Raw genomic sequence first — 20599 nt, 5'->3', positions numbered from 1 at the left:
CCCTTTCTTTCCTTCTTTCTTTCTTTCTTTATAAAGATTTTATTGGGGAAGGGGAACAGGACTTTATTGGGGAACAGTGTGTACTTCCAGGACTTTTTTTCCAAGTCAAGTTGTCCTTTCAGTCTTAGTTGTGGAGGGCGCAGCTCAGCTCCAGGTCCAGTTGCCGTTGTTAGTTGCAGGGGTCGCAGCCCACCACCCCTTGTGGGACTCGAGGACTCAAATTGGCAACCTTGTCGTTGAGAGCCCACTGGGCCATGTGGGAATCGAACCGGCAGCCTTCGGAGTTAGGCGTATGGAGCTCCAACCGCTGGAGCCACAGGGCCGGCCCGCTTTCTTTTTTTAAATTACAGTTAATTGGGGTGACAATTGTTAGTAAAGTTACATAGATTTCAGTTGTACAATTCTGTAATACATCATCTATATATCACTATGGGTGTTCACCACCCAGAGTCAGTTCTTTCATCACCATATATTTGAAACTGCAGACGCCTGAACAGGGACATGAACTCTGGACACTCAGATTAAAAGTCTGATGCTCTCCTGACTGAGCTATCTGGGTTCTTCCTTTTCTTACAAGATAAAATTACAAAAAACAATAGTTTGTAACATAGGAACAAGTATGAGTTGCCAGGGGGTTTGGAGTCCACTCTACTCTCCATTCTTGTATCATTATCCAAAGCTGTGTTATCTATCTATCTAATCTATCAGGGTTGTTGAAAAATAATTTTTACCTTTGAACGGCAATGCTTTCTTTCCATTAAAGCCATATTTCCTATAGTAAAAATCCCACAGTACTTTACAAAATCTATATTTTTTTAGCAACATTTGTTGAATGAGTGAGTCACTTTTTATTGTTTCCTCTATGAAAGCAAAAGTAATAGAACCAGGGGCGTTAATAAGGGCTAGTCCAAGGAGAATGACAGCTCAAATGAATTCGGAAGCTTAGGTGTTCAGATTGCTCATACTATCAACTGAAATTTCTAAAGCTTATTTAAATTGGTACCATGAAAAACTCAGAATAAATTGTGAAATGCATAACCTCTTGCAATTAAATAGTCACGGAGCATTCCAGGGTAGGGTGGGTAGGCTTCCTTATCTGTACCCCAGCTCTGTTTTCTGCAGGTCTGTCACAGTCGTGGAGGTGGCCACAGTTGGTGCTAAGAGCCTCTGCACCCCACAGGTAATGAGTAACTGAACACAATGCCCACCTGTCCCCTCACCAAGTTGTTGGAGCTGAACTGGGGCTGGCTGGCATCTTGCCCTCAGGCGTCTCTCCTCACCCAGCAGATCCCCACGACTTTCTGGTCAAGACCCTGCCTTTTGGCTGTATCCCATGTCCCTACAAGCCTGCCCTGGGGTGGTGTGGAGGGAGGGCTGTGGAGGCATGCCCTGATTTTCCCTTTCACAGATACTCAAAGAAGTTAACTTGGCACAGACTCTCATTTAAGTTGGGAGATAATTTTTTAAAAAAGAGAAATCAGTGGAAACCACTCAACATTTAATAATCTAGGTTTATATAGCATGAATTTGTGTCATCTTTAGGCAAACACTTCTTGGCCTCTCTTTCTTCCTTGTCAAAGAAAGTTGAGTAAGATGATCTCCAGACCCATTCCTGGTCAAACTTTGGCTGTTCACAGCATTTTTATATATAGTTTACTCATTTGAATCTCATAGTATTATGACCCAATGCAGTCATCAATGTCTTCATTTACAAATACGGAAAATGCCATTCAAATCACGGGAACTGCCCAAAGTTTTGCAGACAGAAGGAGATACAGCAAGAAAACAACTCCTCCTGCAATGCTCTCGACTTCCCCTCCCTGCGTCTTTTTGGGTAGACAAATACACAGATAAAAATCATATATTCATTTAATTAAACTTTATTCAATGAAAGTATGTATAAAAACTTACAAATCTGAGAACTCAACTATACATGAAATAGGATGGCAGGATAGTCAGTTTTAACATATACGTACAGCACAGCTATTAACTGTTCCGCCCTCTCCCCTTCAGTCCTTATTTCTGGCTTGTTTTGTCCTGTGAGACCATTCTGTTATTGGCCTAAGGAAGACTAATGGATAAATTTTACTTCTTTCAGGCCAAAAGAGGTAATTTCAGGTGTTAGGAAAAAAACTGAAGACTAAATATCAAAGTCAAGTTTTTTCACAAACAGCAATTAGGTTTTTTTTGTCCTGATTTTTCTTTGCCATTTTTGATGCTTCAATGAATGTTGCCAGTAAACTATTACAAATTTTTAAAGTCATTAAAGTTACTACATGTCCTGCTCCCAACTTCCCCCATAAGATGCATATTCCTGTATCATTTTTTCCTACAGTAAACACACTGATTTAAAAGCAGTAAGTTGGTGTTAAAACAAATTTACCACTGGCAACTGTTACAATGGCATATAATTTCCATTCAGAAAGACTGTCCATAAAATAGTACTTTCAAATCTGATTTTTAAAACCAATACATTTGTCAGAAACAAAAATACAGTATTTTGTTGTCGTTCAACTTTGAAAGAGGCTAGCAATTAGATAAGGCATGTGCATTACTTCACCTGTTTGTAGCAAGTATCCACACATTTTCTCTTACAAACACACAAACTCATAGCTTGCCACGTTTTATCCAAAAATTAAGATTGCCATCACATTATTACTTTTTCTCTTTTGTGTTCTGTTCAAGTAGATTTCTTAACTAATGATTTTTCTTGACTGGACATAATCTCAAAGGATGCATTCTGAAATAAAACACCTGGAGGATAAATACTAAGAACGTTCTCTTGGGTTGAAAATTCCCCCACACCTAGATTTTGCATAGTACAGAGCCCAGCTGTATGTCTCTAAGAAGCATGCTGTATTTTCTGACATCGTTTTTCTCAGAAGGAAGACATTACCCAGGGAAAGTCATAATTTTAGCTTACCAAATTGCATTGTAGTTGTTTTGTTATATACCCTTCATTAGTTCCAAGTATGCTTTTAAATAATCAAAAACTCAAAATCTATTCGAGTTTATAAGTACTACTGACCATTATCTTTCCAATATCCCCTGAATTAAAGTAAATATGTTCCAGGTTTATAATGCACACAGCCTTTATGGAGGAGGGGCTGGGGACAGCAGGATGGGAGAGGGGAGAAAGGGACCGGGACCTGTTTGTATCATGCCATGGAGAACTATAGTTCTGAATTGGGGGAAGGGAAGGAAGATAGTCTTTGTAAAAATAACAGTTTTAAAAAGGTTAGTAACATTCAGTCTAACAACACTGTTTCCTGTTCCTTTTTGATGGAAGCTAACACAGGGTGGTCAGATTCTGTTACTTCAGAGTCCCCACTGCCGAGGAGAATGGACCGCCCCTCGTCTAGGGCAAAGACGTCTGAGTTCTGGTTTTGGCATGAGTGTTTAACAACCTCATTGGGAGTGGAGAACGTTTTGTCACACAAGTTGCATTTGTAGGGTTTGTTGGTTTGTACCAACATGTTGTCCATCTGACTCCCTTCCTCGAATGTGCAGAGTTCCAGGGTCTGTTTGTCCACCATGGTGTACGTGTCTATGCTCTGGTTGAGGCACACGTGCCGGGCAGCCTGGTTGGCCCTGCAAAAACTCTTGTCACAAGTGCTGCATTTGAAAGGCTTCCCGGTGTGGATGTACATGTGCTCCCTCCAGTGGCTTTTCTGGATAAATTTGCGTCCACATATTGTGCACTCATACTTCCGCCTCTTTACCTCCCTCTCCTGGTCCGCTTGCTCCAAGTTGTCAATGTCCGCGATGTCTGAGGGCGGCGGCGTCTCCGAGTGCTGCTGTCCGTCGATGATTGGAGAGTCTGAGATGTGCTGCAGCTCACTGTCACTTATCATCCCAGCCTCAGGCACTTCCATGGCGTCTTTTCCTAGGTCAGCCGCGTTGCTACAAAGAGACAGGGGAACGCGGCCTTCTCCGGGTTGGCTGGCTGTGAACGGTACGCCGGTGTGAATCTGCAGGTGCTCCCGCAGGCTGCTCCGGAGGGTAAAGCGCCGCCCGCACAGGTGGCAGGCGTAGTACTTTGGGAAGCTGCCATTCCTCTTCATGATGCTCGGCTTGACGTGGGCGATGGTGAGGGACGCAGGCTGCTCATCAGAGGAAGAGGCTTCCAGATTGGTCTCCTCCCCGGGAGGAGGGGGAGGAACAGGAGTGGACACGAGTTCTGGAGACAGGGAGGTCTGCAGTGGGTCCGAGGGAGTCACGTGGGTCCGATTCACCTGGGTCACATTTGAAGTCAGCTGAGAGAGCTGTGCGGCTTCGGGCACCTGCTCCTGGCTCATCCTGGAGGTCTGGGGCCGTGGTTCTCGTCCAAGTTTTTCAGGCGCTGAAGCAATCTTGGAGGCTTGTCTCAATTGATGATCTGCAATCTGAATGCCATACAAGGACGAAGCCAGTGGGAAAACTTGGTCAGGATGAGAAAAGGCTCCTTGGCTGGCCAGGCTGGCTTCCTGGATCAGAGGGTAAGCGTGTAGAAACTTGATCCCCTGTTCTAATCGAACGGGGTCAATCAGCTGAGGCGCCATCTTTCCGGTGTACATCAAATGTAAGAGATAGCTGAAAATATCTGGCTGTATGTCAGTTGGTTTCAAACGGACACATTCACTGAAAAAAACAAATAAAAAGTCTATAAGCCAATGTGAATCCGTGTCTCAAATGATAACATTAAGCCTGAATTAAAAAAAAAAACAAGCACTTTTAATTTAAAGGCAAATGAAACAAGAGCATTTCCCATCTCTTACTGTTAGTGTTTTATGAAATGGAATGGAAACATCAGGAAGATAACTGGAACCTATATAATTCAACTTTAATTATACTAAGAACAGAGAGAAATACAGTAAGTATATTTTAAAGTACGGAGAAAGTAAAAGTTTGTGCTAAACAAATGTGGTATCTTAACTCATAGACTCTTGAAACAGTTTTTCTCCTAATAAAATTATATCATATCAAATTTGTGTTTTATGGAGAGGACCCATTGCTTTCTATCAGCCTGGGTGGTTAAAAATCACTGACTCGGTAGATCGTTTGGCTAAAGGTCTAGGATTCTGTATTGATCCAGTGCCATCTGGAGCTCAGCAGGAGATCTCTTACTGTAAGTCAGAAAGTTTCTATTTATCTAATTAGAAAGTTTCTTCATCTGTAAAATGACATGGGTAGATCATTAATGAGCAGAATAAAAAGAATGAAGTCGTTAAAAAAAAAAAGACATGGAAAGCTAAATTGGTATTAACAAGTGCCTAAGAGCAAGACAACAAAAGTAAAGAAAAAGAAAGCCTGATTCTGTCAGTGCTCTGTAGCTCTGTGACCTATGTCCAGCATGAAGAGATGGAAACAGGAAACACAAGCAACATTCTAGCTCTAGCGGTTCAGATCACCTTCCCAGTATTGCCAGATTGCATTAAAAAATGGTTCTGGGACAACTCAGTTCCTTATCAAATGTCATCATCACCATCATTGGAAACAAGGGTCTTTATGACTTTGATTAAACTTACTTTTAAATCCTAGCTCTAGAAATCACATCCTTCTCTCTACATATACCTCTCAGAGACCTAGCCTTTCCCCTGGATAACCAGCAACCCTGGAGGCAGAAGAGAGTAGAACGGATCTGACTAATGGTTATGCTGTTTGGCCCTCTGGAAGGCTAAAGATTACATCTTGACCTAAGTGATGTTTCAGTTCCTGAGCCCTAAGGTGGAACGACCCCCTGGCTACTTTCCCATGAGAACAGACAGAGGGACTCTGGAAAAGACCTGAGCTGCCCTCAAGATCTGAAGTAATGTTTCATTACTCTTTCATCACCTCTGACCAATCAGCTCCCAGCACGACCTCCAATCCCTAACCCACAGTGTCTTGTGATTTTTCCTATAGACTCTGTAATCTACGCACCATCATGGAGTTCAGGCTTTTGAGCATTAGGTTCCTATTTTAATGGATGGCACCATTCGTCAATAAAATAGCCAATATTTTCCACTGCAATTCTTGGTGTTTTGTGTTTGGCTCTGCTACAACCCAGTGGACGGACACCATCAGCAGCAGAACGGCAGCTGGGCTTTCTAGGCATTACTTCATTTAATTGCCATTTAGTCTCATTTTACAGATAAGGGACTGAGGATAAGAGTGATTTGTACCTTGCTCAACATCAGAGTCAGTGAGTGGTGGGACTGGGATTTAAATCTGGGTCTAATTCCAAAGCCATGACACCAAGATTCTTTAGAGCATTAAAACAACCCTGTGTAGTAGGCGAGGCAGATTTGATTTATTCCCATTTGACAGACATGGAAACTGAGGTCCCAAAAAGTTAAGTGACTTATCGGAGGCACCTAAAGCAGTTGTGGAATTGTTGATTTTCCAACTATTTTTAGACTTTAGTGTTTGCATCATCCAAGAAAAGGCATCCTGATTCAAGCAGCCATAGTGAAGAGGTCCCCAAGAGCTCTTCTTAGACCATAGGTAATTGCAGTTCTACTGCATCATTAGAAACCAATGAGATTTGTCTCTACATACTATGAAGCATATGTGCTATCATCCACTGAGTGAATATATCCTGTAGACAATGCGTTTTCATCTTCAAAGACACCTTCCTTGAATGCCTTTAGATTTTATAATCATTTTTTATTACACCACTTCTTACTATTATAATTCTTTTTGGCTCCTTCAGCTGTTTTATCTTATCGACAAATTATTTTTCAATTATGCTAAGATAGTAACAGTATACTCAGCTCTCCTAAATGTAATGTTTTATTCTATTAAAAATGGAAAACGTGACTTTAATAGCAATTTGTGACAGAACAGATTTGAATAATGTGTGTGTATTTCGAGATGACTGCATACAATGACCATGTAAAAAATGTGTGACTACAAAGTATGGAAGCCAAAGAATAAAGATCAGGCATAAAAACTAGCTTCCCTTGACAGCATAAAAGGAAAGAGTTACGTGACTCTTAAAAAAAAGACATGCAGATCATTCATACCTTTATTTGGACTCTTTTTATAGTCCTTTAAATTATTTATAATCCTTTAAATAGGAATCGGTGGTCTTCCCATTAGGCACCAGGTGAGTGCCAACAACATTATGGGTATACTAGAATATATTTAGATGCTCTAGGGAATTCAACACTCAGAATAAAGTTTTGGGGATTACGTGTGGTGAAGAACACTTGAATAATGTAAACAATCAACCCAAAGTTAAGACAAAGCCAGAGGGGATCTTTCCAGGGCCAGGCAGAGGCCTAGTGAACGGGGAAAGTGTGGGCCTTTAGGGATGCAAATCACCCCCAGGAGATGATAGGGCACCTTTTGTTCTGTGGGGACGGAATGTTCCTCCAGGCAGCAGAGGATACTAGTTAGTGAGCCCTGCCACACCCCAGAAAAGAAAAGGGAAGGGCAGAAACCAGAACTGGGACTTGTTTTTCAGCATCAAGGAGAGGTAACTACAAAGCAGAGCCCCTTTCTGTAACAACTGTGTTCTAAGGTTTATCATTTCCCCTCACTAATTATTGCACAGGTTGTCCTCTGTCTACTGCCTGTGAACGGGGGCTGACTGGACAGTACACCTCTCAAATCTTAAAGAACTATGTGCAGTCTCCGATGGTAAAGAAGCTATGAGGCTGGGGAGGCCCCAGTCCACACTTCAGCCAGGCCTGGAGGGAGGACTCCAAGGCCCCTGCCCCATGCCCCCCGCAGAGTTGGTGAGACACCACCAGGGAGGGGAAGGCGGAGGCCCTGGGCACTGGCAGTATAGCCCAGGGCCCAGGGAAGTTTCCAGACACCAATTTATCTTAATTTTTCATTTTAATTTGTTTCTTAAAGCAGAAGCACATATACACACACAGATCCTTAGAGTTGTTTTAAGAAGTCTCTTATGTCATGCTCCAGCCATCTCCATCCATGATCAGCCCCAGGCAGCTAGATCTCCTTTCTTAACCACGCAGCTCACTGTGGGCCACGACAGTCATTTCCAAGTCCCCTGGGAAGAACACAGCTCTCTACAACATAATTATACCCAAGCGGTTTGATTTGCAGATGTCTGTTTGACATAATACTTTTATGTCGGAAAAATATAGTTTTAACATAGCTACAAGCTCTTTATATAAACTCCTGCAGTAATTTACAATTTCAATTTCTCCTTTACTAGAATCTTAAAGTAAAAGATGGGCTTCAAGAACTCTGAAAATAAGGATTTTCAAATAATATTAGACTTTGTCAGAGGCTCTACTTAGCAAGGCCCGTCTCAGTAGTTTTCTTTTTTGAGAGCTGCAAATCTGTAGTCCTGCATGATTGAAAACCTACCACTGAAGAGTAGTGGACACAGGACAGAGACATCTAGTGGTGGCTACAGACATAAAACACTCTCTAAGCAAAGTGTGAAAAAACTATTCTCAGTCTACCTCTTAAGTAGCCAGGGGGCAGTTGAGAGTACATTGCAAAAAAAAAGTACTGGTTTAAAGGCCGTCTCTGGTCTTTGCCCACTATTTGCCTTGTCTTACTGAGGTGAGTAAGGCCACCGGGCGGCCGCCCAAATGGCTTAAATTTGGGACTCCTGTCTCTACAGATATCACATTCCCTTGTCGGAAAGGCATTTACTTACTGCCTGACACTTAAGTTTCTTGGATCTACTTTAAAACTCATTACATTGTAGTTTTTACTCCTCAAAATTAAAACCTTCGCTTATTCAAGACAGTTTAATTCATTGTGCTGGGATTCCTAAGTACCCAGGGGTATGAAGTCTCAGACAACGAAGTAAATGAAGGAAAGTCTCTGACAATGAAGCAAAAGGGAGCATCTTAGTATCACAAGATAAAGCAGCCTCTGCTTGCCATTATCCTGTTACTCTCCTGTTCTGCCCCTCCACACATTTACCAAGTGGCTATTATGGACAAATACCTGGAGCTAGACACAGAGGAGTTCACAAGGATTTGTACAACCCAGTCTCCACCCTCAAGAATCTTACAAATGAGGAGCGGAGGTAAGTACACAACTAACAAAACAAAGGGAAAAATGTGTCTGTAGCCACCACTAGATGTCTCTGTCCTGTGTCCGCTATGGAATGTAAGAGAGGAAGTGATCGCTTTTGGTCATTTTCGTTCACTTGATTAGGGGAGGGGCCATGGAAGAGGTGATGCATGAACCGGGGCTTCGGGAGTGGGCAGAACACCAACAAAGTGTGATTCAGGTGAGGGGTGGGGAGTTCCAAGAGGGTGCAGTCGGAGATGGGGCTGGAAGGAGGTCAGGCTCCAAGACTGCAGGGCTTCAAAGACAGAGGAAGGGATCTATGCCCTATTTTGATACGCAGTGGGTACCCTCCAGGTCCCCAATCAGAGGAGTAACACCATCTAGTAGGTTTTGATCAAGTGCACACTTCGATCAAAGCAATACTTAGGAATATTCATCTGACAGTAATGTGGAAATGAGGAAATGGAAGTGCGAAGGGGAAGGGAAGGACTAATATGAAAGGTATTTTGAAGGAAACCTGACTTGGGGACTGATAAGACATGATTTTTTTTTAAAACTTTTATTTACTTTAAGTGTGTTTTTCCAGGACCCATCAGCTCCAAGTAGTTGTTTCAATCTAGTTGTGGAGGGCGCAGCTCACACTGGCCCACGCGGGGATCGAACCGGCAACCCTAGTGTTACGAGCATCTTGCTCTAACCAATTGAGCTAACTGGCTGCCCTGAGACATGATTTTAAGTACGAGTTTCTTGAAGATAAACAAAATGGGGAAATCAGGAGGGACTTCAGGCAAGACTTAATTCAGTTTGAGATATGCTAAATGAGGTAAAAGGAGGAAATACAATTCTAAATGTCTGGCAGGCAGCCTGGGGCCTTGGGAAATAGAGAAAGATCAAGGTCAGAGCTGTAAACTGGTCTTCTCAGCAGAAGCAAGATCCAAGAAAACCATGAGCATCCCTCAGAGACTGCACTCGGAAAGGCATGGAGAGCCCAGACCAACACTCACCCAAACTCACAGAGGGCAAAAAGCAAGGGGTATTCAGAGCTATCAGATGCAGACGACGACCCTTAAGAAGGAAGAAAACAGTGGTCAATACTGCAGAGGACAAAGACAGCAGAGACTGAGAAAAGCAGCGGTTCTGATGAAGAGGTGACCTTAGAGACATGATTTCAGTAGAGTGATGGGGCAGAAACCACAGCGCCCACGGGTAGGAAGGGTGTGGGGTGAGGCAAGTACAAGCAAAGCCATGGAAATTTCGGAGTCAAATAAAGGAGAAGCAGCACCGTCACTCAGGTAGACAGCTGAGTAAGGAAGCGCTGACCCTTCACAGACTTGGGAGGCAGGGGCTTGAAAGTATAACATGACAAGTACAGAATAAAAACTAAGGGGTGGGAGGAAGAGACTTGTCCTTAGACACCGAGGGGCACTTTTCTCCAAGATAGGATGGGGAAGGAGAAAAAACGAGTAAAGGTATTGAGAGTGAGACATTTAAGAGAGGAAAGAAGAAAACTGGGGACCTCACGCCGTCAAGCTTCTCGTTAGAGAAGGAGACAAGGATAAACACTAGAAGTCCAGGGAGACTCAGGGGACTGGGGCTGGATTAGTGAGAGGAAGGGATAGATGAGATCAGGTAGCACCTGGCTTCCTAATGGACCTGCCCCGCCCTCCTGACTGAGCAGGTGACACGAACAAGGGTGCCTGGAGGGGGCGGGGCAGCTTGGGGCTCCAGGTCCATGATTCTCAAGTGCCACTGGAAGGATGAGGAACCAAGAAGGGTGAGGGGGCAAGTGAGGTCATGAGGCAACTGGGAGACTGGGAGCCCGGGAGCCCAGGGACAGGGAGCGAGACCCATGGTCCTGCTGAGGTTCAAAGAGCAGGTTCAACCGGAAAGACGGCCACGGAAGTTCAGAGTCTGCAGTCATTAGATTATTACAACCACGTTAGTTACCTGGTCTGATGGACAAACAACATCTTAAAGTAATTGGAGAATGAAGCAAGAACTGATTTGTGTGCCTTGAAGTACACATCGCCGATGGCAACCGTGCAGTCACACAGGAAACCAAACTCTCGCTGAGCGTTTAACTGTTGCAGGAGAATAAGTCCATGGTTGGCCAAATCCATTTTTTTAAAAATCTGCAAAGCAAACAATTGTTTTTTAAGAAAGATGATTTACATTAAGTATGTGTCCTTAAAGTCACCAATAGCAATGATCACAGGTAACATGCCAGACACTGCGACAAATCCACTCAGTTAGGCTCCACGACGGTCCTGAGTGGTTCTGTCAACGCTCCCATTTCACAGAGGATGGCACTGCCGGGGAGTTCAAGATTGCAGGATTTGCCCAAGTTTACACAGATGGTAAGTGGAGGAGCCAGGAAATGAACTCACATCATCTGCCCTCTAGAGAGCCAATACTCCCGGACCATTTAGTCTTTGTTTAGGATTCCAAAGGCAAATTTTAATAATCAAATCTCCAGAGAGAGAAATAAATTAAGGTGTTGGGTGGGCTGCAGCAGACCACGGTGAAGATCATACAAAGTTTTCCAGCCCCTGCTGTGTGGTGAGGGCTGCCCCTGGCACGGATACATGCCCCTGCACGCTTCCACTCCCTCCTGGAGCGAGGCAGCAGGATGGGTGCTCTTCCTCCTTTTTTGTGGGGGGAGGAAATGGGTTTCAAGAGGTGTAAGTAACATCGCCCAGGACATGTAGCTAGAAACTGGAAAGTCAGTATTGAAATCTGAATGTCCTGAGATCTTCATTCCTCACACTTCACCCTAGCAAACCACTTAGCAGAATTCATCTACACTAGGGGAACTGCTTCTAGAGGCGCTGGTTCATCAACTCACTACACTGCTCCTTTCCTACAGTCAAACAGCATTTATAAAGTGCACTACACATAGCTTAACATTATACTTAATAGGACTCTTAAAGGTTAGAATGATTCTTTCTCCTTACGCTTGGGACCAAGGCATGGATATCTGTCCGCTCTCACTATTCAACATGTAGTACTGGAAGTTCTGGCTGGTGCAATAAAGCAAAAGAAGGAACTAAAAGGCATACAGACAGGAAAAAAAATGACATGATTGTTACTTAGAAAACCCCAAAGAATGCACACAAAACTAATAAATGAGTCTGGCAATGCCACAGGCTATAAGGTGAACATATAAAAATCAATTGTAATTCTATATGCTAACTTTGAACTTGTAGACCCTGAAATTAGAAACATATCATTTATAATCACTCAAAAAAAATGAAATACATACATGTAAATCTAACAAAACACGTATAGGATTTGTTTGTTGAAAACTACAAAATGCTCATGAAAAGAAATCAAAGAAGATCTAAATAAATGGAAAGAGATACTGTATTTACAGTTAGGAAGACTCAACATAGTAAAAATACCAATTTTTTTCCAAATTGATATATAAGTTTGATACAATTCTTAACAAAATCTAAGATATTTTTTTGTAGATATAGACAAGAATATTCAAAAATGTATATATAAAGGCAAAGTAACTAGCATAGTTAAAATAATTTTTGTTTTGCTAAAACAATTTTTAAAAAGAGAAAGTGGGAGGAATCAGTGTATTCAATTTCAAGATGTATCATAAGCTACAGTATTCAAGACTGTTGTATAGGCACAGGGATAAACACACAGCTCATTGGAACAGAACAGAGAACGCAGAAGTAGCCCCACATAAATAAGCACAACTGAAAAACATACAAAAGCAATTCAGTGGAGGAAGGATAATCTTTTCAATAAATGGTGCTGGATCAAATGGACTTCCATAGGCAAAGAAAAAAGAAAGAACCTTGACTTAAGTCTCATACCTTATCTAAAAATAACTCAAAATGGATCAAAATTGATCCAGACTCAAATATAAGACACCGAAGTATAGCTTTTGGAAAAAAAAAAAAAGTGGGAGAAAATCTTAGCGATCTAGTGTTAGAGTTTTTATACTTGACATCAAAAGAACAATCCATAAAAAGATAAATTGATAAATTAGACTTTTATTACAATTAAAAATTTTCTCTCCTGAAAAAGATCCTGTTAAGAGGATGAAAAGACAAAGCTAAAGATTAGAAGGAAAAATGTGAAAACCTTCACAAACTAGTCCTTTGATAAAGAACTAGTAGCGAGAATATATAAAGAATTCTCAACACTCAACAGTGAAAAAACAATTGAATTAGAAAATAGACAATAGACTTGAGGAGACATAGCACCAGAGAGGATGTACAGATGGAAAATAAACACATGAAAAGACGTTCAACATCATTAGTAATTTGGAAAGCAAATTAAAATCACAATGCGATTTCACTACATACCCATCAGGATGGCCAAAATAAAAAATAATGACAACACCAAATGCTGACAAGGATGCTAAGACACAGAATTGCTCATATATTGCCGGTGGGAATGTGACCTGGTGTAGCCACTCTGGAAAGTAGTTAGCAGTTCCTTAAAAAAATGAAATATGCAACTACCATACTACCCAGCAATTACACTCATGGACATTTATCCCAGATAAATGAAAATGTGCGTTCACACAAAACCTGTACATGGATATCCACAGCAGTTTTATTTCTAAGTAGTCAAAACTGAGAAACAACCCAGATATCCATCAATGAATATAGTATAGTATGCCCACACAACAGAAGCTACTCAGCCATAAGGAATGAACTATGGACACATGCAACAATGAGGGTGAATCATGCTGGGTGAAAAAAACAATCCCAAATGCTCGATTCCATTTATGTACCACTCTTGAAAACTGGAGGAAAGGTGAACAGATCAGTAGCAGAGGGGTGAGAGGAGCAGGAAGGAAATGGGTTCCACTATAAACGGGCAACAAGAGGGAACCTCCTGGTGACAGAAATGTTCTGGAGCTCAGTTCTATCAGTATCAATATCCTGCTTGTGATACAGCACCAATTTTGCAAGATGTTTCCATGAGAGGAAACTGGGTAAAGGGTAAATGGGGTCTCTCTGTTCTTTCCTGCAACTACATGTGAATGTACAGTTATTATCAAAATAAAAAGTTTAATTAAAAAAAATCCCACCACACATCAACTCATTATCCAGATTTAAAAAAAAAAGAAGATAACAATGATGCTAAGGTTCGGAATTAGGGAAGCCACTGTGAAGAGTGCATTACCAATAAACTGTAAAACAAAGATAGACCCACAGCAATTCTTACACAGCTGGTGCTGAACTCCCCACTCTCCTTCCTGCTCTAGGGATGATCTGAGTCAGAAATGCACAAGTGTGCCCTAAAATAAATGAATCAAATAGTATAATACTTTAAGAGTATTATCAGGTCACCAAACTAGAATCCACGTTGTCAAGTTTCGTGTTTTCTACCAAGAGCTATATCCCCATTTGCAGTAATTTGAGTATAAAGACCTAGATTGTAGTCTCATTTAAGTGTGAACAGTGATGGTACGGGTCAGAAACATAGTTTCTCAGTGTTTTCTGTATGTCAGAGAAGGTGAAAGCACTCAGACTAGGAAAGGGAGACAGAGAAAAGGCATAGGGTTCATAATGAAAGCCAGAGATGTTGCCAGGTTGCAAAGGAACCGGGATTGCAAAGAAACGTCGCTCTAACCTGACCTCTACCAGGAGACAACGTTTGAAGCTTGTCTTCAAGGCTGTTCTCTGAAAAGTGCCTGAATAGTTCCTTTTCCATTTCACTAACCCACCTTTCTCTCCAAAAAAAGTATATTATCCTCTGAGAGCAAACTGTGATGAGCTGCTTTATCATGTACTCTGATTCTGATCATGATTACCTACATGTTTAGGCAGCTTCAGGTATCACTTCCATTGACAGTATTTTTAAGTACAGCAATACATTACTATTTATCTCTTGATGACAATGGCAGAGTGGCTATTACTTACGGAGTGTTTACTGTTAACCATTCATTTCCATGTTATTCATTGAATTTCACATTAACTTGTTTGAGCTACTGCTACCCACATTTTATAAACGAGGGAACAGGCCTAGAGGTTAGGTGGCTTGCCCAAGATGATCAAACCCATATGTGCAAGAAGCGGGGTCCATTTGATGTGTCAGAGCATACAACTGCAAGTGTTTGTTTAAAATTAATAAAAAATATTATTTTTATTGCTGCTCTTAAGTGATTCAAATATTATGGACACTGAAAATGTGAGAACTGTCCATCCACCCCCACTGTTTCCCCACACTGGCCAACACTGAGTATTATCACTTTTTTAAAGAATCTTTGTCTACCTTTTGACCTTCTATGGATTTAATGAGGAGATGAAGTACATTTTATGTTTAGTGATCATTTATAATTCCTCTTGTATCTCTTCATGAGCTTTGCCCATTTTTAAAAATCAGGTTGTTTGCCTTTTTTTCTTATCGATCTGTAAAACCCTTTGTCACAGCTGTTGTTAATATTTTTCACATTTTCTTTTGATTTTGTTTTATAGAGACTTTTGCCATATATAATTTTCTGTTTTAAAGTCATCAAATTATTTATCAATATTTTGTAGGAAGGTATTTGAGGTTTTGTATTAACAGATATGTATCATCTCCTTCACTATAGCAAAATGTATGGCTCCCTTTCATCCTATTAACAGACTAACATAAGTATTTTGTTCAGATCATAAGAATGAAGCCATGATAAAAATCAAAATGTTTTTTTTAAGGGGGTCTACTAATTATTTCAGTGTCTTAAATTTGGAACACCTAGAATAGGAAATAAACTGAACATGCCTTTCAAATATGGAGGGAAGAACACATGTGCAGGAGTCTCTAAGTGAAAAAAAAAAAAACAAATGAAAGGAGGAAAAAATGAAGACAACAGTCATATATTCAAAATTCACATGGGGAAAAATCCCCCCCACAGATCAATTTTTAACAATCTTATTTTAGAAACTAAAAAGTCTTTCTTAGGAAGAAAAATAAAACAACCCCCTAGATTCTTATATTTGTGAATAAATTCCTTAAATTTGTGAGCCTGAGATAAAGGGTGAGAGGGCGGAGAGAGGCGGGAACAGGGAGGGGACCGGCCAGGATTCTCTCAGAAGCGCCTCTCAGGCAGCTCCCACCCTGCCCAGTCCAGCTGACAGTACTGCCCTTTTCTAAATCTTCTTTCAGCTTTGCAGTCCCCTTCATACTCATCGCCAGGAGGCTTCACTTGCAGAAGAATGCAGCATCTTCAAGGGCTGGCCCTGCTTGAGGCTATCGCCCTCCCCCCTTTGTGGAAATGGATGTCTGCTCTTCCCACCTCCATCAACTGCTCACCCAACCACATCACACACCCCCTCCCCCAGCACTGAAATGGCTCACCAAGGTCACCGAGGACCTCTGTTCCCCAACCCTATGGACTAGTAGCTTACTCCACTGCTCTGCGGCATTCAATACACTTCCTCCTGTACCATAATAAACATTCTGTGCGTGGCTTCCAAGCCACTGCGCTCTGGTTTTGGTCTCACCTCTGGCCATTCTATTTTAATCTCCATCACTGATTCTTTTTTTGCTCGTGCTCCTCTGCCTTTGGTCCACCGCCCACTTCTCATTCTGCAGGCTCTTTGGTGACCTGATCTACTTCCACCAAGCTGCCCCCAGGAACTCTAAATTCAATCTAGGCAGAACAAGCCAAATCCTTCCCTTCCACTCACCACCATTTCCTTAAAGGGCCTGTAAAAGCCACAGACATGACCCTGTTCCTTCTGTATCCCCAGTTCAGTGCATGGCTCCACCATCCACCCCTTGACCGAGCCAGGAATCTCAGTTCCCCTTTCAGGCCTCCACCTGTCCCCGAACTCACATCAGTCAGTCACCCACATCCCACCGACCTGATCTCCTTATCCCTCCCCCACACCTTAGCTCTGCCTCCCAGCTTATTTCCAGCTCTAGTCCCTCTAATCCATCGTCAATGATTTTTCCAAAGGGAAATCATGGTACCACCCTGCTTAAAACCCTCCTGTGACTCCCTACTGTGTTTGGGATGAAACCCAAATTCCTCAGCATAGTTTACCCTCCCTTGCTGACTCAGTACTACATGCTAATCTAATCTAATGGCTTCCAGACTCTCGGATTCACAGACCTACTGAAAACCAACCAACCAACCTCAAAACTGGGGGTCCAAGAGTTTGGCTCCCTCTTTATTTTTCAAGAAAAGACATAAAATAGTCATATACTTGGTAGGGATGGGGGACTTTTAAATATAAATAGAAAGGACATACTGTCAGAATATCTTTCTAAAGGAAGGGCTGTTGACACTATATTCAAGATATGGAAAAATAATTTTTTTCCAATGCAAAGACATTACAACATAAACTTCTACTTTATGACATTAAGTTGTGCCTGATTGTTTTCCTGATACAAGACTGTCCATTTGGTGAGCTTTACAAAGTGATCATTAAGTGTCCCATCTGTTCTGAAGTCCAAGCATTATCAAAAATCCAGTTTCATTCAAGGATGTTGGTGATAAGAGAGACACAATGATGTCATTTCACTCGCTTTGGAAATTCTGGATGAGCCGAGATAAGCTGAAGAAGGGTAGTTTTCTTTGCTCAGAAGGTCCTGAATGCCCAGGCCATTCCTGGGCTCCTAACAGTCTGCCACACTCATTGCTCAGAGGCTTCGCTCTCAGTTCTGGGCAGCTCAGCAACCTGATTTCTACACACATGGTCAGGAGAGGGGGACTGTTTGAACAGGGCCTTAGACCCACTAAGCTGGACCTTGAACATGCAACTTTCAGAGGGACCCACCCCTGCCACCTGCCCCACCCCAACGCTACTTGTCCTCTGCAAAATTTCCCTGATCCTCAGATTAAGATTTTTCTTGACACACCGCAGCATCTGAGAACAAGCCAGTTTACATATGTCTGCCTGACGCTTCTGGAAAGCCAGCACTGAGTCTTCTATATCATTTATTACTTTATCCATATGCACAACATATTGTCTGGTGTTCAATATTTGTTAAATTAATACGTTTGGAGAGGACAGTGCTGACTTCCAGTCACGGCGTGGCCTGCGACTAGCTGGGTGATTTGGGGGTAAAAGTTCAATTTCTATTGATCCTAGATTAATCTAAAAAATTCTCAATTCGCTCTGCACTATATTTTGGAAGAATATTTCAATCTTAAAATGTCACTTCATGGTTCTTCATGCTAATAATTAAGTTCTGAATAGTGCTTTGTATTTTATAACCCTTCACCCATTAACACTTAATCGTCAATAATACCACGGTACATCATTTCTTACTATATTACTATTAATTAATTAATTACAATAACTAATAAGCACAACACTAATGAAAAAATCACCACTCAGTATGTGCCAAGGATCAGTCATCCTCTTTCCAGAAGAAATTTAGAGAAGTGAAGTAACTTCCCCACATGTAGGGCTAACTCTTAAGAAGCAGATCTGGGAAGTGGTCAAATATTTGGTGAGACCTTTATAAGGTGCTCGGCGCAGTGGATGCAATGATATACACAATACACAGAGTTCCAGCGTGCAATCAAGTAAGTACACAAATTTATAACAGCCAACTCTGATAAGAGCCATCAAAGAAAAATAGAAGGAGGTCATAAACCTGGGGGCTGATCTGCGGATTGTGAGGAAATGCCAGTTATGAAAATATTTGAAGAAGGAGAAGAGTTAACTGGGCAAAGACAGAGTATTCCAGGCAGAGGGATCAGCCTTTGCAAAGGTCCTAAGATAGGAGGGAGCAAGAGGCAACTGAGGAATGGAAAGAAGGTCAGTGCGGCTAAGGGACAAAGAACCAAAGAAGAATGCGGCAAGACGAGGCTGGAGACTCAGGTCTTGTGGAAGGATTTTGGCCGGCATCCTAAAAGCGATGGGAAGCCACTGAAGGGGATTTTCTGCAGGGTGAGATGATGACATGTCTGCAATTGGAGAACTAACCACATTGGGGTAGGGGTGGTGGTAAAGAGGGGTCAGGGGAGATCTGTTAGAAGTGGTAGAGGAGAGAAGACAGACTGGGTGGTGGTGATGAAGTTGGAGGTGGAGGGGCAGGATTTGGAAATAGAAGATAAAGAAATCAACAGGATTGGCTGGTTAGATGGAGGACGGGGAAAATCAAGGTATCCAAGACGACCCCTCAATTTCTAACTTGTGTAACTGGAATGATCACGGGGCTTTCCACCAGGAGAGGGAACACCGGCAAAAACGCCAGCTTTGTGGGGAAGATCATGCATGAGGTTAGGTTCAGACATGTTGGAACTGAGATATTTTAGAGACGCTCAAGGAGCGACAAGTACACGGTGGTTATAATGGTCTGGAGCTCCCAAGTCTTGACTGTGATTTATGTCTGAGAGTCTCTGGAGAAGCCAGGTGTGTCTGACTCCAGAAGTCACATCCTTAAATTACTACATGATAGTTCAGAGAGGTTAAAACTGTAAACTGGAGTCAACTGAACCCTGGACTTTTGGGTGTAAATTGCATGCTCTTTCCATTACACTGCCTTGCAATATAGCTCATTCCTCAAAGTTCTTATTAATCACAGAGGGCCAACAATCAGACATGAAATTGAAGGCTTATATAAAGCCCCCAGCCATTTAAAACTGTAAATGGAACTAAAAACAAACAAACAAAAAAACCCACATTTCTTTACTAAATCAGAATAATGTGCAGAGACGCGCTGAAGAAAAGTAGAGACAGAGAAAGGAGGCAATTTTTACAAGTGGGTTTTCATAGAACACCTTCTTTATATGTATATGAGTACAAAGTGGTTTTTTAAAAAAAATAAATTCAGAGACTGTAAGACATATCATGTTGAAGTAAATAAAAATCACTTTCCAAAGCCAAATATAAATGATTGTTTATATTATTCATTGCTTTGGCTTTTATCTTCACCACTGTTTCCCACTCTGATAATGGGATACTACCCAGATGTCAAGTGCTTTCAGCTTCCATCATGTAGCACATGTGGGCCCATCCTTAAGTAAGTTACTCAGCTTTCGAAGGTACAGCTGAATGGGACAAACAGAATCACAGTATAGCTTGACAACCCAAGTTCCTCCTTTACTTTCAGTATAAGAACAGGAGACCAAAACAGCTTTGGGGAATTCATGATTCATTTTTCAAAGATAATAGCTCTTTTAAGATACTAAATACCACTTAGACGACCCATTTCAAGGGCACTAAAAGGTCCTCTGAAGTTCTTGATTTTATTTAAGTGAAGCATAAATGAATATTGTAATGCACAGGACGCATCAGTAACAGAAAAAGCACGACTCACAAGTAAGATTGATTCTTTCAAGTAGTTTAGACCACTTACCAGGATGAAAAAACTGCTTTTTCAATTAGTATTATTAATAATTAATACTTGAGGGCCTACAAAGTAAACTTGAATGAGGCTGGTCATCTGAATTTTAATATATTTTAAAACTGTATTTCAAAGCTAGGAAATGTATCTTATTTAGTTGTGATGACAGATTGGTATATTTTTCTTAACATTTCTTTAGTTAACTCTCTTCTATAGTATTTAGATAAAGGAGGGATATAAACTAACCGATAGCAATTATTTTGACTTGGGAAAGCTTTGCCTTTGTAAAAGATTAGTCTTTTCAATTATATTTTGCTTAAGTTAACATTAAAATTAGTTAATTTCTGAGCATAAGTCGAGGTCAGAAGGAGGC

At 41.5% G+C, this 20599-nt stretch overlaps 1 protein-coding gene across 2 annotated transcripts in view; it reads right to left on the bottom strand.

The window, feature by feature from the left end:
- Positions 1-1864: 1864 nt before the first annotated feature.
- The window catches only part of ZBTB2 (zinc finger and BTB domain containing 2), a 23635-nt gene continuing 4900 nt past the window's right edge, over positions 1865-20599 (bottom strand). For both annotated transcript variants that reach the window (XM_019735433.3, XM_074333708.2), the window contains exons 2-3: positions 10915-11099; positions 1865-4620 (exon numbers count right to left, since the gene is read on the bottom strand). In XM_019735433.3, the coding sequence (XP_019590992.1) occupies positions 3249-4620; positions 10915-11087 (1545 nt within the window). In that variant the 5' untranslated portion in view covers positions 11088-11099 and the 3' untranslated portion in view covers positions 1865-3248. The remainder of the gene's footprint in view (positions 4621-10914; positions 11100-20599) is intronic.

Source organism: Rhinolophus sinicus, chromosome 2 (genome assembly GCF_057876585.1).
Source record: "Rhinolophus sinicus isolate RSI-liver-muscle chromosome 2, RSI-T2T, whole genome shotgun sequence".
Taxonomy (NCBI): Eukaryota; Metazoa; Chordata; class Mammalia; order Chiroptera; family Rhinolophidae; genus Rhinolophus; species Rhinolophus sinicus.
Note: the sequence above shows the minus strand (reverse complement) of the source record. Positions and strands in the feature narration are given on the sequence as shown.